General features: G+C 42.6%; 1 protein-coding gene across 1 annotated transcript; it reads left to right on the forward strand.

The window, feature by feature from the left end:
• The first annotated feature begins 76 nt into the window (after positions 1–76).
• Positions 77–26,546, forward strand: ATP6V0C (ATPase H+ transporting V0 subunit c). Its single transcript, XM_056536303.1, has 3 exons — positions 77–405; positions 21,226–21,409; positions 25,552–26,546. Exons 1-3 carry the CDS (start codon positions 321–323, stop codon positions 25,754–25,756), a joined length of 474 nt encoding a protein of 157 aa, XP_056392278.1. The 5' UTR covers positions 77–320; the 3' UTR covers positions 25,757–26,546.
• The last annotated feature ends 871 nt before the right edge of the window (positions 26,547–27,417 follow it).

A 27,417-nucleotide genomic window follows, 5' to 3' on the forward strand; every position in this document is an offset into this window, starting at 1 on the left:
CAGGAGGAGGAGGCGGAGTAGGGAAGCGCCTCGTCACGTGACGCGCGGCCGGCAGCCATTTTGTGCTGCGGTGAGGTATTTAGAGCAGTGAGCGGCGCCTGAGCTCCTCCAGTGTGAGAGCCGCAGTAGTCCCCGGTGTGTGACAGGAGACGCCCGTACAGCCCCGCTCCCCTCCTTCCTTCCTCCCGTTAGCTCCGTGTCTCCGGCAGTTTCTCCCTTCTTCCCTCCTCGGCTTCTCTTGCCCTTTATACCTTTTTTTATACGTACAGTATTTTTGCCGTTGTTCCGGTCGGAGGAGACGTCTGTCATAAGCAGCAGCCATGTCCAGCACAGAGACCGGCACCTCTCCCGAATACTCCGCCTTCTTCGCGGTGATGGGCGCCTCGTCAGCCATGGTGTTCAGCGGTGAGGACGTTGTATATAATGTCTTATTATCTGTCATGTCTTATACTGTATATATAGAGATGTATTGGGTGTCATGTGACCGTTTCCATTCTGCCATCTTTTTTTTTTTCCATCGGTTCATTAGGCTCCAGTCTCCTTCTCCCCCCTCGGTCACACTTCGGTCATTTCCGCCGAACCGACTCGTAGTGACGCATGTCAATCATTAGATCAGGGGGGGGGGGGGGGGGGTGATCATTGACCCCGGTGCTGGGGGAGAGCGGGGCGCAGTGACGTCACCCGGGTGATTCCAGCTGGTGAGCGGTCACATGACTGCGGAGGGAAGAAGCGCTTGATGGGGAGGGGTCGGGCAGTGCTAGTCATCTGGAAGAGGAGGGGGCAATTTTTTTTTTTAATAAAAAAAAATTATATATATTTAAATATTTATAAAATCTAGCGCAACAGGATATTCTTTGGAGATATATAAAAAATTTTTTTTTTTTTTGTATTGTGACAATGTTTTGCATACACTGTGCATTAATACATTGTATTCTATTGTTTGTTCTTGGAGAAAAATTCAGGAACTATTTCTAGTGTTGGTTAGAACCATTTTCTTGTTAGTTCATTGATTGTCTGAAATCAGTGTTTCCCAGTTAGTGTACCTTCAGCTGTTGAACTACAACTCCCAGCATCAAGGGCTATGAAGACATATACCCATCTACATGCATTTTAGTGCATGTAATCTAGATCAGTGTCCCATCTAGTGTTCCTCCAGCTGTTGCAAAACTACAACTCCCAGCATGCTGGGAGTTGTAGTTTTGCAACTGCTGGAGGCACACTGCTTGGGAAACACTGATCTGTCATCTTTCTAATAGCTATTTAATCTATCCTCACCTTGTATCTCTTATGTAGTTTTTTAAAGGGTGAGAGATATATAAAAATAATATAAAATAAAATTAATTTTAAATATATAGAATAAAATAGATATAATAAAGAGAGAAAAAGGATAAATATTTAAAAATAAAAAGTATATAAAAATATATATAAATATAATATTATTTTTATTTTTTTTTTATACAAAAAACAGCACCACTCCTGTCCACAGGTTGTGTCTGGTATTGCAGCTCAGCTCCTTTGAAGTGAAATGGACAGTTGCAGAAATGCACATGGACAGTTGCAGAAATGCACAATCGGTGGACAGGAGAAGAGCTGCTTCTGCAAAACTGGACAACCCCTTTTAGGACCTACATAAGGGATAAAAAGTGAGAATAGGTTACATAGATATTAGAAAGATGATAGATGCGTTGCCTCCAGCTGTTGCAAAACAGTGCCACTCCTGTCCACAAGATGTGTGTAGTACTGCAACTCGGTTTGATTCACTTTAGTACAGCTATGATGCAATGCCGGACACATCCTGTAAACAAGTGGTTCAGTTTTTGCTAAAAGTAGTTTTTCTCACACTGGGCGACGCTTTTAAGCATGAATGGGATAGGCATAAGGCTACCAGTATAAGATGGGGCCTATAAATAGGATTCATAGTATTCAGCAGACTAAATCGAATTAGATGGAATGCATGGAAGTGACTTATCAAAATCTATGTAGAGGAAAAGTAGAGCAGTTTCCCATAGCAACTAATCAAATTAATTCTTGAAAAGGCCTCTGAAAATAAAATCAATCTGATTGGCTTATATAGATAATAGCTACTTTTACTCTGATCAGGTTTTGATAAATATCCCTCTTTTTGTTGCTGCCCATATAAATATCGTGCAAATCTCCATTAATATCTAAAGGGCCTAATGCACACTTGTAAGTATCAGCTCCTGGTTGACTATTGCAACTTGATTGGTCTTACAATACTTGCGTACAATTCAGTCTGACAGTAGTTGTGCACAAATGCATCCCCCTGCCATCTCCAATGATGCATCAATGCGGAGTTTACCAGAGAATGTTTGCAAGTTTTTGTAAAGGAATAAAGGCAAGATGAGCGCTAATAAGGGCCATATTGGTTTAAACTCAGCTTTCCACATAGTTGCAGGAGGCAGAGAATTAATCTGTAGAAGTCATGAAAAGATGGAATAGTGGCCATGTTTGGAACCAGCGTTCCCATACTTAGCCATTTTGTATAGATGCATGCCTTTGCCTGCGAGTTGATGGGCGACATGCCCACAGGAGCCGTAATAGGGGCTATATTGACTAAAACCCAGCTTTCTTACACTCCTGATTTAGGCACAAATGCATTCTGACTCCTAGGTCAAGCAGTTTCTTCAAAAGGCAGGGGAAGATGGGTGATTTGGCTACATGAGTGGTAATGGCGGCCATATTGTTTGGATTACCTGTGTATGGAGGGCCATTTTGGTTGTAGCCCAGATATTTATATGGTACATGTTAACATGAGTGCAGTCTGATCTGCATGGTTATATCCACAGAAGGCGAGCAGACTGATGTGTAGTCTTGTTGGATAGATTTCCACATGGTAGGCACTGACCAATGGGCTCCATATCTCAATGTCTGACATCTCTATATGCAGCCTGCTAGTCACCTTGTAGGACCACCCACTGGACTCCTAATGGGCAGAGATGTAAATGAATTACTAGTTGTATACAATTTTCAGTTCTCCACTTAGACTATCCCATATGAATGGGGTCCCTTTTATCAATGGTCTCCAACCTGCGGACCTCCAGATGTTGCAAAACTACAACTCCCAGCATGCCCGGACAGCCGTTGGCTGTCCGGGCATGCTGGGAGTTGTAGTTTTGCAACATCTGGAGGTCTGCAGTTTGGAGACCACTGCTTTATTGAATGGTAGCCATTAACAGCTTGACAGAGGAGATTGTATGATTTCAATGAGAACTCTCTTCCCAGTTGTAGTGTCTGTATTAATATACATGTAGCTATAGGAAACAATAGCACTTATATTGGTTTGGAGGTGCAGGATTTTTGTGGTCTGTATTAGGTTATTCATGTGTGGAGAATGGTTTCTTTGTGCTCTGGGCTGGTCACCATGACCTGAGGTATTGTGTAAGGCCTTGTGATTACATATCCAGTTAACATCATAATGTATTGAGTGTATGATGGGCAGATCCACCTTTGGACTGTCATATAGCTGAAGCACCTTAGTCTCGCATCAAGGTCAAGGGTTTCATCCTGTTTACTGATTCTTTAAAAAGCAACGTATCCCAGATCTTCTATGTAAAGGATACAATGGCGACACTTCTCCCGGTCGGGAAGATGCTGGTAGGGATGCCGGGCCTTGCAGATGTCCGTCAGCATGTGACCTTCAGGAGGGTAGCGCAGAATCAGCAGTGCCTTCTCAGGTTCTACGTTCTCTAGATCATTGTGGGAGATGGATTGTTTGGTAGACATGATCTATTTTTGGACTGGTCCTCGCTGTGCTTTAAGCTGCTGTAGATTCTTCACTGCTTATCTGTGAAGGTATGAAATCCTAGGTTCTTTCTGCTGACAGATGGTGTGATCACATCCCTCCTTCCCCCTGATACTGCTCACATTAACACTCTGCAAATGGATGTGGGTGAGACTTATTGTGAAGCGCCTGCAACATCCCTAACCTCAGTAGCCTGATCTATCATCACATGTAGCCTTCCAGTTTCAGCGCAATTAATGCAATAATGTACTTATGGCTAAAATGGAAAATGAAAGCTACATATTGTCTCATTTGCAGTGTCCTCTAATGTGAAGTCACATTCATATTAATGGTACCACACTTGTACAGATAGCTTAAGATTAGATTCCAATGTTAACAATATAAGCACAGAGGTGTTGTGAAAGGGTAGATCAAATATGGCTGCAATCCTATAGGAGCAGCCCCTACACCTGCTATACACCCCTATAGCAAAGCCTAATTAGTCAATGGGGCTGTATTTTAATACCACCCACAACATGTAGATAGGTGTGGTGCTGTTTGGGTGTGTATTTATTTATTTATTTATTTTTAACTTATTTTAAGCTGTGCACCCTCCCGCACCCAATGTTGGACAAGATGTATAGTCACAAGAGATTTAATGGCATTAACACAGGCTGCATCTCATTTTGGACTTTCTGGATACTATGTGGATTGCGTGGATCCTCACCACCAGAGTACTATAATATTTTGTTCATGTCAACTGGTCACCTCTTCCTTCTAAAACAAGCAGTCTCTACATGAATTGTCCACTCGATCACTGGCAGTGGCCCTGAAAGCTAGGACTTCCCTCATAGAAGTTAAAGGGGTACTCAGTAGAATTTTTTTTAACCCATTAGGGACCCAGTGTTTGTTTTTGCACTTTTGCTCTTTCTTCATCTTTTGAAAATCATAACCCTTTAAATTTTGCACCTAAAAATCCGTATGATGGCTTATTTTTTGCACTACCAATTCTAATTTGTAATGAGTCATTTTAGCCAAAAACATATGGCGAAACAGAAAAAAAATCATTGTGCAACAAAAGTGAAGAAACGCCATTTTGCAACTTTTGGGGGCTTCTGTTTCTACGCAGTACATTTTTCTGTAAAAATTACTACACCTTCTCTTCTGTAGGTCCATACGATTAAAAGGATACCCTACTTATGGAGGTATGATTTTGTCGTATTTATGGAAAAAATCATAACTGCATGCACGAAAACCCTAGAATTTTTATTCCATGTATGAGGGCTCATATTTTGCGCTGTGATATGAAGTTTTTATCGGTACCATTTTTTTTGTTTTGATCGGACTTTTTGATTTTTTTTTTTTTTTTATGGTAAAAGCTACCACATATGGTCGGGGATTCAAATTTTTATTAGGGGAGGGGTTAAATGATCTATTCAACTTTATATGCAGTGTTATAGCCCCATAGGGTTACACTGATCATTATCCCATAGGATAACATTGATCAGTGATTCTGACGCTTGACTGCTACTGCCTGGATCGTTAAGAGTTTAAATTAACAGGTGCCAGAAAGTTATACAGAGTTGTAAATTACTTCTCCAAAAGTTTTTCTTTTTGAATTTCTTTTGTCTGACCACAGTGCTCTCTGCTGACACCTCTGTCCATGTCAGGAACTGTCCAGAGTAGAAGCAATTCCCCATAGCAAACCTATCCTGCTCTGGACAGATACTGATATGGGCAGAAGTGTTAGCAGAGAGCACTGTGGTCAGACAGAAAAGAGATTCGAAAATCTTCTTTTGGACAAGTAATTTACATATCTGTTTAACTTTCTGGCAACAGTTGATTTAAAAAAATGTTCCACCTGAGTACCCCCTTTAATGCTAAGTGTAACCCATCTCTTGCTGTGCTGCTGCAGTTTCATTTCTGTTCACAATCCCTCTTGCAAAGCAATCTATAGTATTGATTGTAAATCCTCCTCCAGCACAGTGCTGCTTGTGCTCTACACTTTTACCTGCACTACATCATGGCCGTTAGTAATAGGTGCTATTAATCTGAGAAGTAAGGGAGGGAAAGTCCAGGTGTGAGTACTACTGACAAACAGCTCAACTCTGGCCCTCCCACCCATAATGGAAAATAAATGGTTGTAATAAAGGGTAATCTCAGGGGCTCACTGACAGCAGTGAGAATTAGAAAACACCATTGTCACCACTTTTTTTTTTTTTTTTTATAATACAAACCCTTCAATCTTGAGTCAGCAGTGGGAAACACAGCAGGGGTGTTGCAGTGTCTGGAGGTCTCATGTACAGCGATATTTGAGAACTGCTTACTGGATAACAAAGACACGCATACACAATTTTGAATGGGATGCTGTAATCAGATTTCAACTTGAAGTAGTGTTAGAATCTCTCCTAGACCTGCTGCTGCTATAAATAAAAAATAGCAAGAATTTGGAAAAACGAGGTGGAGGTGTTCTGTATACCACCTCCAAATGGGAGCGAAGATTCTAATACTCCTGAATGGTGTTGCCATCCTACAGAGATGGCTGTAGCTCAAACAAGCCTTGTCTGATTTTATACTTGGCTGCCCAGTAGCCACATTACAGTAACCCTAGTCCCAGATATTACCTTAGGCCATGGTGCCTCCAGCTGTTGCAATACAACTCCCAGCATGCCTAGACAGCTGAAGGCTGTCTGGGCATGCTGGGAGTTGTAGTGTTGCAACAGCTGGAGGCACCCTGGTTGGGAAACACTTCCTTTAGCCTGTGGCTTCCACCACCTTACACCATTCCCTGGCTCATGTTTAATCGCAATTAAAACAAGAAAAAAACAAGGCTTTCATACTGAGAAATTGTAGCAAAATCTGTCAGTTTTTCTCTCGAGCTTTATTTTGCGTTTGGTGATGAGTGATGGTATAAACCTGTTAATGCTGCTGCATAGTGTGAAAACCTAAGGAGGTATTTGCTTTGGCATCTTGTGGCTGTAATCCATAGTTATCTGAAGTGTTACAGAATTGACTTTAGATAGCTGTGTGCTGGGTCAGTAGGTCAACATCTACAGTCTATATAATAGAGCAGCACTACATGTGCCGTTACACCAATAAACCTCTGGCTCTATGCTCTCCTTTATAGGTTCTGTTGGAAGCGCGACTCAACAAGTGTTCAACAAACTGATTGGTTGCTGCCAGGAGTCCTGATGGGTTTCTCCAGTGAAACCAGTAATAGAGATGAGCGAATTTAGTGATTCGATTCGTAACAAACTTCTCGGCTCGGCAGTTGATGGCTTTATCCTGCATAAATGACTTCAGCTTTCAGGTGGGCTGGAAAGGGTGGATACTTTCCTTGGGGAGAGTCTCCAGCCCACCGGAGCACCTGAAAGCTGAACTAATTTATGCCGGCTAAAGTCATCAACTGCAGAGCCGAGAAGTTTGTGACTAATTGAATCAATGTAAATTCACTCATCTCTAATCAGTAACTCCATTTCTACGTTCAGAGGACCTGTATTTGCAATATCTAGTCTGTCATTTAACAATGTATTAACCAGACTGAAGGGCTTGGCTGCCTCTAGCTCATCACAATAAATCTTGTAACTCTACCTGGTATCACAGCTCCCTTCAGCTCAATCATTTTCATATGAATTGGACGGAGTTGCAAATAAAAAAAACTTAACTCCAGCCTGAGTCCTGCTCCAGTGCCCGACTGCCATCCTGTTCCCATCAGAAATCGTGACACTTTGGCCCAGAGTGTCACATTACTGCTAAGCCAATTACTGACTGAGGCGGATACATCACTGTGACCAGTATTTGGTAGTGGGGCAGTTCTGGACCTCAATGTCACTCCAGGCCCAAGTGTCATGATTTCTGACAGGAAGATGATTGCAGCTGGGGGCTGGAGTAGGACACCGAAGGCACTGCTGGAGGTAAGTAACGGTTTACATTTTTATTTTAATCCCCCTAACCCCCATTCTCCTCCCCCCCCCCCCTCTTTTTTTTTTTTTCTGGATAACCCCTTTAATAGCCTAGCTGTAGGCTAGATCATCTATTAGTGTCTGGGAAAACCTGTTTAATTCCATAAACATGCATACACCCCCCCAAGGTTGGGGAAAGGTAATGTACAGGTAAGTGTTGATACTCACAATAAAGTCTCTGCTGGTAGTAAATAAGTTTTGGGTGGTTCTGGTTTCTTCTAGTACCCTTCTGTATCACAATGAAGACTTGGTGACCTTGGGTAGATCTTGTACTACCTGCTTTATTTTGAAAGCTATATTATAGAGATCGAGTTTGTGTGCCACAGAATAAAGGTCAGATCGCTGGGACACTTTCTGCTTAATTTCTTAAAACCTGCTTATTGTTGTAAATGCCTCATCTATACTAGTTCTCATTCAAGTGATCTTCCCTTAGATATAAAAGAAAAATGAGTCTGGTCCATCTTGGTGAGATTTATCAAAACATGTGCAGAGGAAAAAGTGAAGAAGTCGGCCAATATCCACCAATCAGATTGGTACTTAACTTTTTCACAGGCCCTTTGATTCTTACATTTGTTATAATCTGGTTACTATAGGCAACTGCTCCACTTTGCTCTGCACGGTTTTTAGCCTCCTCTTATGTTGTAACTTCTAATGGCGATATTGGTGATGCCCAAAGATGATGGAATACATCTGATATAGAAGCTTTGGAGAACCAGACTGAGGCGAGCTTTTCAACTGGGCTACGTCTGAGCTACTTTCTGCAGCCTCAAGTGCTCCATGAAAATGCTAGCAAGAGAGCCTGCAGTCAGGACAGGAATCATAGCAAAGCAAAAGGGAAAAATAGATGGTCTAGAAGTAGGGTGTGTGAACCTGGGGAAAGTTCTAGGGATCGACCGGTAGAGATGAGCAAATTTACAGTAAATTTGATTCGTCACAAACTTCTCGGCTCGGCAGTTGATGACTTATCCTGCATAAATTAGTTCAGCTTTCAGGTGCTCCCGTGGGCTGGAAAAGGTGGATACAGTCCTAGGAGAATCTTTCCTAGGACTGTATCCACCTTTTCCAGCCCACCGGAGCACCTGAAAGCTGAACTAATTTATGCAGGATAAGACATCAACTGCCGAGCCGAGAAGTTTGTGACGAATCGAATTTACTGTAAGGTCGCTCATCTCTAATTATTGGTATTGGCAATTACCTTGCCCATAATGCACCGACCCGCCGCACCGGGGCCCACGCTACTTCTGGCTCCTGCTGCGTCCTGCGTTACGCTGTGCGCAATGACGAGTGACATGCGCGGTGTGACGTCACCGTCAGTGCACACAGTGACAGCTCAGGAGGACACGACCGGAGCCAGATTTAGAGTGGACCCGGGCCCAGGCAATTATAAAACTGGGGATGGGGGAGGCAATGGGGCTGCGGCGGTGGGGGTAGCGGTGCGGGGTTGGCGGTGATAGGACTCGGGACCCCCGGACAGGCAGGGGGAGAGAAGCGGGTGGCGGCGGCGGTCTATGGCACCGCAAAAGCCACTGCAGTGCATTGATTTAAAACTCCTGCTTTAAATCAATGATCTGCAGCGGTGTCGCAGGGGGATAAATAGCCGATAACTTATACCGATATAAGTTATCGGCTATCGGCCCTAAAAAAACGATATCGGTCGAAAGTTCTATCCATCTGAAGAGTAGTCTTTATAAAGGCTGCATTCATATCACCGTTAAAGGGGGTACTCCCACGGAAAACTTTTTTTATATTTTATCAACTGGTGCCAGAAAGTTAAACAGACTTCTAAATTCTATTAAAAAAAATCTTAATCCTTCCAGTACTTATTAGCTGCAGAATACTACAGAGGAAATGGTTTTCTTTTTGGAACACAGTGCTCTCTGGACAGTTCTTAAAATGGACAGATGTCTGCAGAGTTTCTAGAAAATCCCCATAACAAACATTTGCTGTTCTGGACAGTTCCTAAAATGGACAGATGTCAGCAGATAGCTCGGTGTTCCAAAAAGAACAATTTTGTCTGTAGTATACAGACCCTAAAAATAAGATTTTTTTTTAATTAGAAGTAATTTACAAATCTGTTTAACTTTCTGGCACCAAAAACATTTTTTTTTCCAGGAATACCCCTTTAATACCTCATTGGCACTGATATGATTTCTGAAGCTCAAATCAGCTGCAGTCGTATCTGTGCACAGACCCAATAAGTCAGCTAGTGACTATGTTAGGGCATTTTCTGAGTGCCTCTGGACTAAAAGTGATTGTCCACAATTCTGTCAGTCCAAAGTCTCAGGCAATTGGAAAATGACCTGAATGTAGACACTAGTGGACTGTTTGGCACCATAGTAGGGAACGTGTCTCTGCACAGATACAATTTGAGACTTAAATTGGATGTGGGTCAGACACTTATCATGCGAACGTGCCTTAGAGTGGGGTCAGTGGGCCAGGGAAATACTCTGAAGGGACTTATCCCACATTGTCCAGAAATGGCAAGTGAAGCGTGATCATATGTGATCCTTATTAGTACCATGAAGTTAGCAAGGGAATAAATTGCTTGTTTCAAGAGAAGTCATTATGAAAGGTTGTACTTTATAGCAGCTGTCTGAGTGCATGTGATCTGGTCAGGACATGGAAGAACAAATGCAGTAAACAGAGGAATTCACATGACTTTTTTGATTTGGTAGTGTGACTTGGACAGCTTGTATTGTACACGGTAAGTGCATTGTTTGCTCTTCATGGCTGGTCTCCTTGTTTTGTGTTTTTTTTTTTTTAATAACTTGGCCATAAGGACAATCTGAACACTGATGACATTGAGTGGACAAATATCTATATACAGAAATAAAATGAGCCTGCCTCTGATGTAAATTGAAATGGGCTTCAACTGCCCAGACCATTTTTTTTTTTTTAATTTAATTTAATTTTTTTTTTTTTTACACAAATGATGATGCAACCAGACTTGAATAGGACTGAGCAGTGGTCAGTTGCACTACCAATCACATCCACTAGAAAAGGTATGGCATTGTGCCTGGTAAACAAAGGGGTTGACCAAATGCCACAGCTTGGATCAGACCACTACAGAACCAGTTGCTTATTCTTAGAATCTGTCTCCCCATACAGTCTAGGAGCAAGCTCCCTTTAGTCAATTTTGGCCTTTTGTTCAAAAGGAAGAAAACTACCTGCTGTCAGCAGATTTTCTCCTTGAAATCAACATGCATTAGGTCTTAAGTAAATTATCAGCTGAATAGGCCAATTATTGCTCTGTGCAAAGAGCCAGCAATCAGCTTACGAGCGTGCAATGTTGTGTTAGAATTCTGCAGCCCTAAAAATCCCTGTTGGTTGGCCTTGCATATCCTTGTGTAGGGGCGCATTCATACGGATTTTCCTACCCATTTAAGTCGATGGGTAACAAAATGAGGGAATGTGCAGCACTTTGCTTTCAGCAATCATGCTAACACTAGGAATGAGTCTCTAAATCTAAAAGGAGCATAATTCCATCTGGAACAGTTGAGACTTTGGTCTTCCTGCTCTACATTATCCAGATAGTGTAAAACATACATACTGTCTCATTACTGGCTTAGACAACTGCTGCACTGCCTTCCGCATAGACCTGTTTATACACTACAGCTACTCTGCATCATTGTAATCAATCTGAAATAAACAGACAGCGCTCCGTAGTGATACCATTGTTAAACGAAGTTAGGGTAGTAGTTAGGGTAGTTGCCACACAGTTACACTCCGCCAAGTATAACAATGGGAAAAAAGTAGTGAAATAAGGTGCCTGCAGCCGCTCCACGTCCAAATAGATATAAGCGAATGGGTATCCTAAAACGTGTCGGCGGGATTCAAAGGCGCTGGACACAAATGCAGGTATCTCAAGTTTATTCACCCATGATGCAACGTGTTTCAGAGACTCCTTCATCAGGCACCATACCTGATGAAGCAGTCTTTCTGTGAAACACGTTGCATCATGGGTGAATAAATTTGAGATCCCTGCATTTGTGTCCAGCGCCTTTGAATCCCGTCTACACATTGGAGGATACCTATTTGCTTATTTCATTGAAATCAATGTTAGACTGGATGCTGTTGCTTTTAAGCGCAGCTTTGCATGCCCTTTTATCTGAACAGCTTTTAACAAGGGTAATGTATGTGGCACTCGTTACGATGTATAGAAGACCATCTCATACATTGTTGAGCCCACCAAAACTGGAGCAGCTCTCCTTCATAGAGGGTGACCTCTATTTGGAAAGAGCTGTTCTTGCTGAGATATCCCCTTAAGATTTTACTAAGGCTCACATTACATGGTCTAATGCACCTACTCCCTGGGGTGGTCTTTTAAGTGCATAAAATGGTGTTCAGGGATTGTAGTTTTCTGTATGAATCTGTGTTTGATTCCCTGGCATTTCACTCGTCTAGCACAATCTTGTGATTCTCTCCATCCGCCAAGCTTAGGACTTCCTTACATGTGAGAATTTGTCCAGCTTGCAGTTTTAGAACAGGAATTGATAAAATTCCGGTTGGTGGAAATGCTGATAAAAATGGTTCATTTTCTAGGTCAGTGTTTTCCAAACAAGGTCCCCAGCTGTTGCAAAAAAACTCCCAACATGCCCAGACAGCCTTTGGCTGTCCGGGCATGCTGGGAGTTATAGATTTGCAACAGCTGGAAACTGTTTGGCTACACAGGCTGTACAGCTAGAGCAGTATTTTCCAGACACTTCAGTTGTACAATTTAAAGCAATGTGAGTCATAAGGCATACATTTGAATAAATGAAGATGCACTGACCCATATTAAACTGTGACAATCTGTCTTGCTATGGCAACCAGAGGGCAGCTTTCATTTTACTAGGGCAATGTGAGAAATAAAATGAGCTCTGATTACCATGGGCAAATCTGACAGGTTTTTGTTTTGCACAGTGATAAATCTGGGCCACAAAGTCACTTTAGCAGTGGCTAATGTGACATCACACATTACAGCTTTAAAACATGTAGCAAAAAACTGGAGCTAACCTTAGGCTGCATTCAAATCACAATTTTGGGGTACCCATGCCACACCCCATTCATTTTAGTGAGCTGGACAGTCGGGTAATTCAGTCTGGCTCATTAAAATGAATGGGGATGGCAGCAGCCGTTAAAGGGGTACTCCGGTGCTTACACATCTTTTCCCCTATCAAAAGGATAAAGGATAAGATGCCTGATCGCAGGAGTCCTGCCGCTGGGGACCCTTGGGATCATGCACGCGGCACCCCGTTTGTAATCAGTTCACCGGCATGTGATGTCACGCCTCTGCCCCGTGTGACATCATGCTCCGCCCCTCAATGCAAGCCTACGGGGGTGGGCGTGACAGCTATCACGTTCACCCCCATAGGCTAGCATTGAGGGGCGGAGCGTGACGTCACATGGGGGCGGAGGCGTGATGTGACACGCCACCAGCCCAGTGGTCACCTGTATTCAGTCCTGGGGTGAACACGCTCCAGGGACTGATTACAGACGAGGTGCCACGTGCATGATCCGGGGGTTCCCCAGCGGCGGAACTCCTGCGATCAGGCATCTTATCCCCTATCCTTTGGATAGGGGAAAAGATGTGTAAGCACCGGAGAACCCCTTTAAATTCCAATAAACAAGACAGTGGGCTCAACCTATGTAGTAATATCCATGAGGGTCCTACCAGTGGTAATATCCTAAACACAAGAGTAACATAAAGCACATATTAACCCCTTAACAACGAGCGCCGTAAATATACGTCCTGGTGACATGGTACTTAACGCACCAGGACGTACATTTACGTCCTAAGCATAGGAGCGATGCCCGGATCATGCGCGGCAGGTCCTGGCTGTTGATCGCAGCCAGGGACCAGCCTGTAATGGCGGACATCCGCGATCCCGTGGATGTCCGCCATTAACCCCTCCGATGCCGTGATCAATACAGATCACAGCATCTGCAGCATCGCGTTCACTTAATTGGATGATCGGATCGCCCGCAGCGATCCAATCATCCAGCACGGCAGACGGAGGTCCCCTCACCTGCCTCCGCTGTCTTCCGGGAGTTTTCTGCTCTGATCTGCCTTCCCACAGACCAGAGCAGAAGATGACCGATAACCCTGATCAGTGCTATGTCCTATACATAGCACTGAACAGGATTAGCAATCGAATGGTTGCTATAAATAGTCCCCTATGGGACTATAAGAGTGTAAAAATAAGTTTAGAAAAAACCCTTTCCCATTAAAAACATAAATTGCCCCATTTCACCCCAAAAAGTGTTGGGTTGCGCCATACATTTTATGGTAAAGTGAGTGATGGCATTACAACAGACAACTGGTCACGCAAAAAACAAGCCCTCATACTAGTCTGTGGACGAAAATATAAGATTTGCTTTTTTGAAGGCGAGGAGGAAAAAATGAACTTAAAAATAAAATTTTCTGCGTCCTTAAGGACAAAATGGGCTTCGTCCTAAAGGGGTACTCCAGTGGAAGACTTTTTTTTTTTTATTTAATCAACTGGTTCCAGAAAGTTAGATTTGTAAATTACTTTTATTAAAACATTTTAACCCTTCCAGTACTTATTAGCTGCTGAATACTACATAGGAAATGATTTTCTTCTTGGAACACAGAGCTGTCTGCTGACATCACAAGCACAGCGCTCTCTGCTGACATCTCTGTCCAGAGCAGCATGATTGCTATGGGGATTTTCTCCTACTCTGGACAGTTCTTAAAATGGACAGAGATGTCAGCAGAGAGCACGGTGTCCAAAAATAATTTCCTCTGTAGTATTCAGTAGCTAATAAGTACTGGAAGGATTAAAGGATTAAGATTTTTTTAATAGAAGTAATTTACAAATCCAAACTAATAAAGCACGTACGTGCACTCACCACTCGGCAGAGACAGTTGCGTGGCGGGGTCCGGTAACAGGGAGCTCGATCACAGCATCAGTGCAGGTGATTTCACCTGCGATGATGCTGTGATCCAGCTCCCAGTTACCGGGCCGTGCAACTTTCTCTGCCGAGCGGTGAGTGCACGTATGTGCTTCTTCGTTTACATTGATACTTCATATCTTGTGTATGTGCACCCCGCAGGAGAGAAGTTTGTCTAGCTGTGGCCACGCTGTAATCCAGTACACCTCTTGTGTGCTCTCTACTTACTTTCTATCTCATTGCTGCAATAATTTACAAATCTGTAACTTTCTGGCACCACGGGGGGGGGGGGGGGTGCCATGACTGCCAGACTAGTGCTCGCATCATGCGTGGCTGCTATCAGTAGCCAGGGACCCGCCGGCAATGGCAGACATCCGTGATCGTTGCGATGTCTGCCATTAACCCCTCAGATGCTGTGATCAATACAGATCACGGCATCTGTGGCAGTGCAGTACTTTGGATTATCACAGCACTGCTACGGTGATCTGATCATCCAGCATGGCGGCTGGAGGTCCCCTCACCTGACTGGCTGTCTCCCGGGGTCTTCTGCTCAGGTCTGAGATCACATTTGGTATCGCCGCGTCCGTAAAAGTCTGAACTATTAAAATATATTTAGTTATACCATACAGTGAACAATATTAACGTAAAGTCCAAAATTGCTGATTTTTTGTCATATTCCCAAAAAATTATAAATTTATAAAAAGTAAAACCTAAGCAAAAGTGGTACTGAAACTACAGATCATGGCACCAAAAATTAGCTCTCATACCGCCCCATACACAGAAAAACTAGAAAGTTAGGGCAATTTCAAACATACAAATTTTGTTAAAATGGTTTGAGATTTTTTTTTAAGTGGTATAATTATAGAAAAGCATATAACATGGATATCATTTTAATCGTATTAATGTCATTTTTACTGGAAAGTGTACAGCATGAAAACAAAACATTCCAAAATTTGCTAAATTGCGGTTTACTTTTCAATTTTCCCATAAATATTTGTATGGTTGCACCATACATTTTATGGTAAAATGAGTGTAAGTACTGTTGGGTACAATATGGGTCTGTGGATGGAAATATAAGTTCTATTTAGAAGGCGAGTAGGAAAATGAAAATGCAAAAATAGGTCTGGTCCTTAAAGGGGTACTCCGCCCTGAGACATCTTATCCCCTATCCAAAGGATAGGGGATAAGATGTCAGATCACCACGGTCCCGCTGCTGGGGACCCCGGGGATCACCGCTGCGGCACCACGCGATCATTACTGCGCAGAGCGAGTTCTCTCTGCACGTAATGACGGGCAATACAGGGGCTGGATCATCGTTACATCATGGCTCCGCCCCTCGTTATGTCACTGCCCACCCCCTCAATACACGTCTGTGGGAGGGAGGTGGTCGTCACACCCCCTGCCATAGACTTGCATTAAGGGGGCAGGCCGTGATGTCACAAGGGTCAGGGCCATGGCATCACGCTGCTCCGTCCCCTGTATCGCCCGTCATTACGTGCAGAGCGAACTCTCTCTGTGCAGTAATGAGAGCAGAGTGCCACAGCGGCGGGACCGCGGCGATCTGACATCTTATCCCCTATCCTTTGGATAGGGGATAAGATGTCTAGGGGCGGAGTACCCCATTAAGGCCAAAATGGGCCTGGTCCTTAACTCCTTTAGGACAGACCTATACGCCCTCAGCCTGCTCCCTGCCTATAACGCGGGGCCCCACGTCATAGTGGGTCGGGACCCGTGGCTAATAGCGTGAGGCACTGCAATCAATGCCACGCGCTATTAACCCTCTAGACACGGCGTTCAAAGTTGAACGCTGCTTCAAAAGTGAAAGTAAAGAAGTGCTGGTTGGCTCAGGGTGCTGTTCAGGATCACCGCGGTGACATCGTGGCATCCAGAGCAGCTGTAAAGACAGCAGGAGGGTCTCTACCTTCCTCATGCTGTCTGATCGCTGAATGACTGATCAGGGCCTGAGATCCAGGCATGAGCAGTCAAGCGGCAGAATCACTGATCAGTGGTTTCTTTGCGCACACTGATCTTTTACATTGATCATTTGTTTCTCAGTGTTATAGCCCCCTATGGGAGCTATGACATTGCAAAAAAAAGAATAAATTTAACCCCTTCCCTAATAAGTTTGAATCACCCCCTTTTTCCCAATTAAAAAAAACTGTAAGCATGTGGTATAGTCGCGTGTGGAAATGTCTGAATTGTAAAAATATATTGTATATCCTAAATATATATCCTAAAAAATTTATAAAAATGATCAAAAAGTCAAATCAATAGATAAATGGCACTGCTAAAAACTTCAGATCACGGCGCAAAAAACTAGCCCTCATGCCGCCCCATACGCAGAAAAATAAGTTATAGGGGTCAGAAGATGATAATTTTAAACGTATACATTTTCCTGCATGTAGTTATGATTTTTTCCATAAGTACGACAAAATCAAACCTATAGAAGTAGGGTATCATTTTAATCATATGGACCTACAGAATGTCAGTTACCGAAAAATGTACTGTGTAGAAACAAAAGCCCCCAAGTTACAAAATTGCATTCTTCAATTTTATCGTAAATTTTTTTTTTTTTCGTTTCACCGTAGATTTTTGGGTAAAATGACATTAAAGTAGAATTGGTGGCGCAAAAAATAAGCAATCATGTGGATTTTTAGCTGCAAAATTGAAAGGGTTATGATTTTTAAAAGGTGAGGAAAAACGAAAAGTGCAAAAATTGGAAAACCTTCTGTCAAGGGATAAAGGCACAGACCAATACCATCTCACTAATTCTTTATTGTAGTAGACAACATGTAACAAAATAGACCACACAATTAAAAACACTAAAAACTAGGGGGCACATGACTCACAGCCTCCCTAAGCCACGGAGGGGAACCCCAGAATCCTGGTAGCTCCCCCACAGGGACACCCACCTAATTCTAATTGCACAATAAACACTCCCTCTAGACCATTGAACACCCTATGCATAACACAAGTAAGCACAATATTGCACTATATAGCAGCTGCATGAATATTCAATCGTTCAAATAGTGCATGGTCAAGACACGTGTCCCTGAGGGGAGCTACCGGGATTCTGGGGTTCCCCTCTGGCTTAGGGAGGCTGTGAGTCATCTGGCCCCTTCAGTTTTTAGTGTTTAATTGTGCAGTCTATTTTGTTACATGTTGTGTACTACAATAAAGAATTAGTGAGATGGTATTGGTGTGCACATTAATATGTGCTTTTGATTTTGTTACACTATGGTTATTAAATTCCCCCCATCGTATACGACACGTATGCCTAAATCGTGGTTTGAGTGCACCCTTAGCTTGGCAACTTCCCATGCAGCTTTTCATTCTAAAATGCTGCGGGCTAACCGATCTACCTCGCGTCCAATGTGGTTTCCTTGTTTGAGAAACTGATGGCAGCTTGCGCTATAGTTCATATAGTATAAGAGGATGGAATGTTTTTGGGTGCAGTTTCTGTATGAAGTTATCCATGACCTAAAGCTGATTTTTCTCTACTAGCACCAAAAAGGCTTAAGGACTTGGAGGACCTGTGGGCAACCAGAGATGAGTTTATAGTATGACCTTTCAGGAATATCTGAAATGGGGGGTAAACTTAAGAAGGAACCAGTCACCATGAAAATGCTATCTAATCTATCTGCATAGTGTTAAAGAAATGCTGAGCAGATTGATACACTGCTCAAAAAAAATAAAGGGAACACTTAAACACAATGTAACTCCAAGTCACTCACACTTCTGTGAAATCACACTGTCCACTCAGGAAGCAACACTGATTGACAATCAATGTCACATGATGTTGTGCAAATGGAACAGACAACAGGTGGAAATTATAGGCAATTAGCAAGACACTCCCCAATAAAGGAGTGGTTCTGCAGGTGGTGACCAGACCACTTCTCAGTTACTATGCTTCCTGGTTGATGATTTGGTCACTTTTGAATGCTGGTGGTGCTTTCACTCTAGTGGTAGCATGAGACTGAGTCTACAACTCACACAAGTGGTTCAGGTAGTGCAGCTCATCCAGGATGGCACATCAATGCGAGCTGTGGCAGGAAGGTTTGCTGTCTGTCAGTGCAGTGAGAGCATGGAGGCGCTACAAGGAGACGTGGAGGAGGCCATAGGGGGGCAACAACCCATCAGCAGGACTGCTACCTCCACCTTTGTGAGAGGAGGAGCACTGCCAGAGCCTGCAAAATTACCTCCAGCAGACCACAAATGTGCAGGTGTCCACTCGGTCAGACTCCACAAGGGCCCGACATCCACAGGTGGGGGTTGTACTTGCAGCACAACACCGTGCAGGACTTTTGGCATTTGCCAGAGAACAAAGATTGGCAAATTCACCACAGGTGCCTTGTGCTCTTCACAGATGAAAAGCAGGTTCACACTGAGCACATGTGACAGTCTGGAGATGCCATGGAGAACGTTCTGCTGCCTGCAACATACTCCAGCATGACCGGTTTAGTGGGTCCGTAATGGTGTGGGGTGGCATTTCTTTGGGGGCCGCACAGCCCTCCATGTGCAGAGGTAGCCTGACTGCCATTAGATGAGATCCTCAGACCCCTTGTAAGACCATATGCTGGTCCGTTTGGCCCTGGGTTCCTCCTATTGCAAGACAATGCTAGACCTCATGTGGCTGGAGTGTGTCAGCAGTTCCTGCAAGAGGAAGGTATTGATGCTATGGACTGGCCCGTCCGTTGCCCAGACCTGAATCCGATCAAATCTGTGATATCATGTCGCTCAATCCACAAACGCCACATTACACCACAAACTGTCCAGGAGTTGGCGGATGCTTTAGTCCAGGTCTGGGAGGACGTCCCTCAGGAGACCATCCTCCACCTCATCAGGATCATGCCCAGGCGTTGTAGGGAGGTCATACGGGCACGTGGAGGCCACACACACTACTGAGCCTCATTGCGACTTGTAGTAAGGACATTACATAAAGTTGGATCAGCCTGTAGTGGGGTTTTCCACTTTGATTTTGAGTGACTCCATATCCAGACCTCCATGGGTTGATACATTTGATTTCCATTGATAGCACATTCAACTAACAAAATCCCACAAAATATGTAAAGACTAAAGTTTCATACGATTATTCATTCAGATCTAGGATGTGTTATCTTAGTGTGTGTGTGTGTGTATATCTGTAAAAAGATTCAGTAAAGCTTCTTGTCTGGATCCCTCGTGGATTTCTCATTGTGACACTAAAATCTCAGCTCTCTTTAGAGTCCAGATAATAGTTACATCTTTGTGGGAAAAGAAATTATAGCTGAGCGCTTCCTGCTCTAAACCATTGTGCTGATATTGCTTTCATGGTGACAGATTCCCTTAATATTGAGTGAAGATCAGGTGATGGGTGTTATTATAAGGGGGGGGGGGTAGTTTCTGCTGTTGCATAATCATTATGTTCAGAGAATCTAAATTGCTGCCTAGTCATGAAATCTGGATGAGGAAATGATGGTTTTGTAGCAGCTACTCATGAAAGTCATGTGAATGTGGTCATGTTGTAGTCATGTGACCAGTATGATGCTTTGAAGTCTTTCTGTAGTATTCCGCTCAGTCTTTAGGTCGTAAAGAGTTTTGGCCATGTGACAAGCTACAAACTTCATGCATTGTTGCAGCAGCAAGTACGGTGGATGTGCAGAGTTTTCTATGATATATCGATCAACTTTAATCCTAACATTAAATTTAATTGTCTTGCAGTGATAAACAAGCAGCGTAGACTTTGCACCCAAAAATCAGTTCTTCCATATCAGTAACATAGTACTGATAATGGGTGGGGGGATTCTGTCTCCTTACACTGCAGTCTGGAAAGTCTGTGTAGAGATCTCTAAATATATCCTGGGCTGCATTGAACATAAACTGTATATTTACCTGGCCTGCTCCCCGGTCACTGCCAGTTTCCAGACTGCATGGTCCTCCAGCTATCCTCTTCACTGCTTCTGCTGATGTTCCATGTGGATGGAAATGCCTGCTCAGTGGCTGAGGTCAGTTCTAACCTGTTGCTGAGCGGGCATTTCCTGTCTACATCATGGGGATGGAAATGGGCAAACTAAGTACATTGCTTTGTTTTTAATGCAGATCTTAAGCTCTACAAGGCATTTTTTGTTTGTTTGTTTGTTTTTTTTGACAGACATGCTTTGTAGTAGGTTGTTTTTGTTTGCCATGAGACTTGGCCTTATACAATCATTCAAATGCATGGAGACAAAAATCAATTTTCACACGGAAGAATCCAGAAGAGAGATTCTACTATCTGAAGTTTACATTGTGGTGAAAATTTCTGTTGTCCTACTCACACAGCAGATTGTCCGCTATGGAAATTATGCATTCTGCAAAAACACTGTATCTTAGTTTTTTTAAATTGAAGTCAATGGGACTCAGTCCGGAATCTGAGCACAAGAGATTCTGCATAAATTCAGCACAGAACTTGTGAAACTACAAAAACATCAGCCAGTTCAGCAGAAAGGAATCTGAGCGCAAGCACAAATTCCTGCGTAAACACAGCCTGGCTGAGTGCTGCTGTAAAATATTACTTAATATAATACTAAGAGTACCTTTTTTCCCTTGCCTTTTCCTGTATGAAAATCCAATAAGTTAAGATTGCACCTCTTTTATTTTGTCTCCTCACAGCACTGGGAGCTGCCTATGGCACCGCAAAGAGTGGCACAGGGATTGCAGCAATGTCTGTCATGCGGCCTGAGCTGATCATGAAATCAATCATTCCTGTGGTCATGGCGGGTATCATTGCCATTTATGGACTGGTAGTTGCAGTGCTTATTGCAAATTCTTTAACATCAGCAATCACATTATACAAGTAAGTTCAATTTTAACATCTCATTTTTCTGTAGAAACATTTGTCGGTGTGACACCCCAAGCAAATAAACTGCACAAAAAGAAATGTCAGAAAATTGCCTATTCATCAGTTTGTTAACCGTATGTAAAAATTTTCCAATTTACTATGCAGGATTTCTCTAAAAAAAAAGCTTAATTTTAGGCCCAGTGGCCAGGATGGAAACTGACTTCCTGTTCTAAGCACGAAGGAGTACAGTGAAGGGTGACACCAATAGAGGGAACACTGGCTCAATCAGCAGTTGACACTCAGCATTCCCTTCCCTGTAGAATGAACTTTGAAAAGGTCACAGTGAATCCCCAGTAACTTTCCAATTCATCTGGGGCAGGTACTGTCTATGGTCCGCTCATGGGTCCTACACTAAATGCTGTTAACCTCTTAAGGACCCAGGACGTATGGGTACGTCCTGGGTCCCAGTCCTGCGATATAACGCGGGGTCACACGGTGACCCCGCATCATATCGCGGCGGGCCCAGTGTCATAGTGAAACCGGGACCCGCCTCTAATAGCACGCGGCACTGATCACAGTGCCGCGCTATTAACTCTTTAGCCGCACGCTCAAAGCTGAGCCGCTCGGCTAAAAACTAAAGTGAAAGTTGTCGGTTAGCTCAGGGAGCTGTTCGGGATTGCCGCGGTATAATCATGGCATCCCGAACAGCTGTAGCACAGGAGGAAGGTCTCTTACCTTCCTTCCTGCAGTCTGATCGCCGATTGAATGCTTCAAGCCTGAGATCCAGGCTTGAGCATTCAATCGCCGAAAACACTGATCCATTCCTATGGAGATGGATCAATCAGTGTAAAAGATCAGTTAATGCAATGTTATAGCCCCCTATAGGAGCTATAATATTGCATAAGAAAAGTGTGTGTAAAAAAAAAAAAAAAAACATTTATCATAAACTTTCAATTATACCTTCCCCTAATAAAAGTTTGAATCACCCGGCATTTCAAAGAATAAAAAAGTGTAAATAAAAATATATGTGGTATCGCCACGTGCGGAAATGTCTGAATTATAAAAATATACCACTTTTTAAACCGCATGTTCAATGGCGTACGCGCCCAAAAAATTCCAAAGTCCAAAATAGTGCATTTTTGATCACTTTTTATATCACTAAAAAGTGAATAAAAAGTGATCAAAAAGTCTGATCAGAACAAAAATGGTACCGCTAAAAACTTCAGATCACGGCGGCAAAAATGAGCCCTCATAGCGCCCTGAACACAGAAATAAAGTTATAGGGGTCAGAAGATGACCATTTTAAACATATACATTTTCCTGCATGTATTCATGATTTTTTTTTTTCTGAAGTGATACAAAATCAAACCTATATAAGTAGGGTATCATTTTAACCATATGGACCTACAGAATAAGGTATCATTTTTGCCAAAAAAATGTACTGCGTAAAAACTGAAGCCCCCCCAAAACTTACAAAATAGTTTTTTCATCAATTTTGTTGCACATTGATTTTTTTTTTTTCCCCCGTTTCACCGTAGATTTTTGGGTAAAATGACTAATGTCATTACAAAGTAGAATTAGTGACGCAAAAAATAAGCCATCATATAGAATTTTAGAGTGATGATTATTTAAAGTTAAGGAGGAAAAATTGAAAATGAAGAAAACAGAAAAAGCCCGGGTCCTTAAGGGGTTAATAGATCATGCAAGTTGGCAGCCCCCATAACATTACACAAAATTAAATGTAAAAAAATGCAATAAGAAAATAGACAGATGATTGATGTTAGTATTTGTCTGTGATCAGGTAAAATTTTGTTGCTACATTCTTTTAAACTCCTTAATGTGTAAAATTTTATTATAATTAAACAAAACAGGGACAGCTATTTTAAAGCTACTGTTAAGGATTTTTTTTTTTACATGGTTTACATATTTTAGACTATTGGCAGTTCAGTGTGTAAAAAACAAAAAAAACACTACATGGAGTCTTTTGTAGTAGGCTTTAGTAATTTCTGTGGGGTAAAAATCCACGACAAAATTGCAACATCCTTAACCCCTTAACGAACGTATATTTACGTCCGTGGCCGGCTCCCAATCTGTGAAGCGTGCACTCAAAAGCTGAGCGTGCCTCGTAACTGCTGGGTCCCAGTTGCTATCAGCAACCATGACCCGTCGCTAATGGCCGGTATTGACCCTTTAGATGCCGCAATCAAAGTTGATTGTGGCGTCTAAAACAGGAGACATCCATACAGACTAGCTCAGCGGATCTGTTCAGGACCGCTGTGGTGAAATCGCATCCTGAACAGCTGAGGACAGCAGGAGGTGCCTTGCCTTCTTCCTGACTGTCCGATCGGCATTTGCTTGCTCCAAGCCTGAAATCAGGCTTAAGCAATAAAGCGCAGAAAACTGATCAATGCATTCCTATGGCAATGCTTTGAACAGTGCCTGCAATCAGTGTATGCAATGTTATAGCCCCTTCCATAATAAAAAATTAGAATCGCCCCTTTTTCCATAAAAATTTTTAAAAAATGTGGTATTTCCACGTGAGTAAATGTCCAAACTACAAAAATGCAGTTAATTAAACCAGTCAATGGCGTACACGCAAAAAAAATTCCAAAGTTTAAAATGGCATATTTTTGGTCACTTTTTATACCTTAAAAAACAAGCGATCAAAAAGTCTGATCAAAATAAAAATGGTACGATAACTTCAGATCACTGCGCAAAATATTAGCCCTCCTACCACCCCATACGCAGAAAAATAAGTTATAGGTCAGAAGATGACAATTTTAAACTTATAAATTTTTGTGCATGTAGTTATTTTTTCCAGAAGTACGACAATATTAATCATATGGACCTACAGAAATTAGAGGTGTAATTTTTACCAAAAAATGTACTGCGTAGAAATGGAAGCCCCCAAAAGTTATAAAATGGCGCTTTTTTTTTTTTTTTTTTTTTTTTTTTTTTTATTCCATTTTGTCACACAATGACTTTCGTTTCCTTTTCGCTGTAGATTTTTGGGTAAAATTACGGTCATTGCAAAGTAGAATTGTTGGTGCAAAAAAGCAATCATATGGATTTTTGGGTGTAAAATTGAAAGGGTTAGGATTTTAAAATGTGAGGGGGAAAAACAAGTGCAAAAAGGTTGGCCCTTAAGGGGTTAAAGGACAATTCCAATGCAATGTTATACTTCCCTTCCAGCAAAAGCATGGTAAGCGTAAACAGCTGCTCTAATGATCTCTTGCCCTAGGGCAGTGGTCTTCAACCTGCGGACCTCCAGATGTTGCAAAACTACAACGCCCAGCATGCCCGGACAGCCAACGGCTGTCCGGGCATGCTGGGAGTTGTAGTTTTGCAACATCTGGAGGTCCGCAGGTTGAATATCACTGCCCTAGGGCATGGGCACTGGAGAGACACGGCCATGATGCAAAATCATACTTTTATGGCCCATTCAGGTTCCAGACATGCAGACTGCCATGCTGGTGGTTTAACATACTTCTTGCACATTACAGGTTTGATTTTTAAGTTTGCACGGTCTGTGAATGTTTACCTTATGCAGCCAACAATCTCCCATGATTACCTGTAAACATGCTTGTTTGGATCAGCCAAGCATGTCTCCTCAATTCAGGGAGTAGGAATCAAGGCATTTCTGTTGACAAATGTCTTCGGGGTCAGATGTGCTGGCCTTGGTCTGAGGGGGATTTTGCATTAAGACTTCCCATTGTACTAAATGTCAGAAAACTGTCAAAATGAGATGCTTGCTTATACACGTACATACTGTGCTGGGACTAAAGATCTACATTTTATAGTTTGCATAACCTGTTTATTACATGATATTCAGTCACATGACACTGGCTGGAGAATTTTAAAACCGGCTTCTGACTAATAACCACTGGACCCGTGCTGCACCCCATTCATTTGAATAAGCTGGATGGAGTCGGCTAGTGACTTCGGTTGGCTCATTTTTGGACTGTCTGGTTTTGTTACCAGACCAGAAGCATGGTAGCCAGTCAATGCCTATTACCATCTTAAACAGTACTTGCAAATGAAAGCTGAGCTATGATTGAGTGCTGATTAAAACGAAGCCTAAAAGTGCATTTACCAGACTGTTTTTAGGTTTAATCAATTTCGCAGTCTAACTTTTTTTTTTTTTTTTTTCTTTCTAGGAGTTTCTTACAACTAGGTGCCGGCTTGAGCGTAGGACTGAGTGGTCTTGCTGCTGGTTTTGCCATTGGTATTGTTGGAGATGCAGGAGTGCGGGGTACAGCGCAACAGCCTCGACTATTTGTAGGCATGATCCTGATCCTCATTTTCGCTGAAGTCTTGGGTCTTTACGGTCTGATCGTGGCCCTTATTCTGTCCACAAAATAAAGAAGAAATTTCTTCCCCCTTCCTTGACGTTCCAGAAATCGCCACTTACAAAATGGTTTTATCTCATGTGTACAGTCATCCTTCACCCACCCTTATTCAGTAGTTTCTCCCCCTTCTATCCCCCGTAACTGCGCAATTGTAAGTTAGTGACTGTTGTGTGTAACCCTCTAGCTATATTCATCAAGAGGACTTCAGGGCAATATGGGGTCCTGATGCCATTGTTGTGGGCAGGAAGCAGGCATCACTTCCACAATCCTCACCCAACAACTGCCCCTTCTGCGTGCAGTGTTTAAATTTTATTTTTTTCTTGCCTCCCATATCGACTCTGGATGTTTCCTAACAAAGGTACCATGTATAAATGATCTAGACTGTAATTTCCCTATTTCATTCAATGTTTTATTTATAAATACAAAAATTCTTCATTGTTCATACTTAAACTGAGAGCCAGCTGTTTCTTTCCTCTTGTTACTCTTCCCAGCCCCCCTTCCCTTTGCTGCATATATATTTAATCTTTAGCTGTATATCTGTGTGGGGTTTCCTTGTAAGTGCTGAGAATTCCCTGGATGTAATTTGGTTCGAGATTGCTGTAATGTTCTGACATTGGAGTGAGGTCTAATATATATATTTTGTTCTAGTTCTTTTGTTTTAATACAAGAAGAAAAAAATGATTCCCGTCCGTGTTAACTGGTGACAGAATATTTTAAAAGCAAAATCTTGACGTATGGTAAAGATGCGCCTGCTGCTGGGCATCAGTTACACATTTCCAAATAAAACATCTCAATACACAAAAGCTGTCACTTTATTCACTGCTCCTTGTGAGGATAACTGCATGAAGACCAATATTTGAATCTATATCTAAATCCAGATCACAGAAGGCAGATCTACAGGGCTTTAACTTAGTGTTTTGTGTAGATAGAGATATATAATCACACACGCCATGAAGATCGCTAAAGGGGTACTCCACTGGCAGAGTTCAGAACATTTAGTTCCGAACGCTGTGTGCGCGCTGCGGGGGTTGGCCACGCCCCCTTGTGATGCCACACTGCCTCAATGCAAGTCTATGGGAGGGGGAGTGATGGCCGACCCCCACAGCATGTGCACACGGTGCTCGAAACCCCTTTAATGAAGAACACATAATGACTGAGCTTTCTCTTGAATACGTTATTTGCTTTGTATTCTATTACAATTTAAACCTGACTGGCTCTGTAAATAAGAGGAGTTTGTTAACGTGTTAGAAATATAGGTGTATAGTAGCAATTATACTGTATAACCAAAAGGGATCATCGCTACTCCACTTATGTGCTGTAAATACTGATCTATGATTAGAACTCTTTAGGAAATGGGGTCAGCTTATCTAAAAGGCCCCTTTTTAGGCTTTGGTTCAGACTGCAGCTGCAGAACAGTTGTGTCTTCTGCCCAAGAACAGTGGCAAAACTGCACTTGGTTTATGTACAGATGAAATACAAAAATACAGTACTTCACATGTAACTGAAACGGTCACTGCATAGTAAACATGGAGCCGCAGTGTGCAATGGAGAACTGTGCCATGTGAACCCTGCCTTAGGCTTCTCTCAGTGGAAAAACATGGCCCCCTGCATGCAGGCCAATCACTGCATGTGGTTCTCAGCAAATCTACGTGATGGCTGGCTACAGCGGAATTG

Source organism: Hyla sarda, chromosome 8 (genome assembly GCF_029499605.1).
Source record: "Hyla sarda isolate aHylSar1 chromosome 8, aHylSar1.hap1, whole genome shotgun sequence".
In the NCBI taxonomy this organism is placed as follows: domain Eukaryota; kingdom Metazoa; phylum Chordata; class Amphibia; order Anura; family Hylidae; genus Hyla; species Hyla sarda.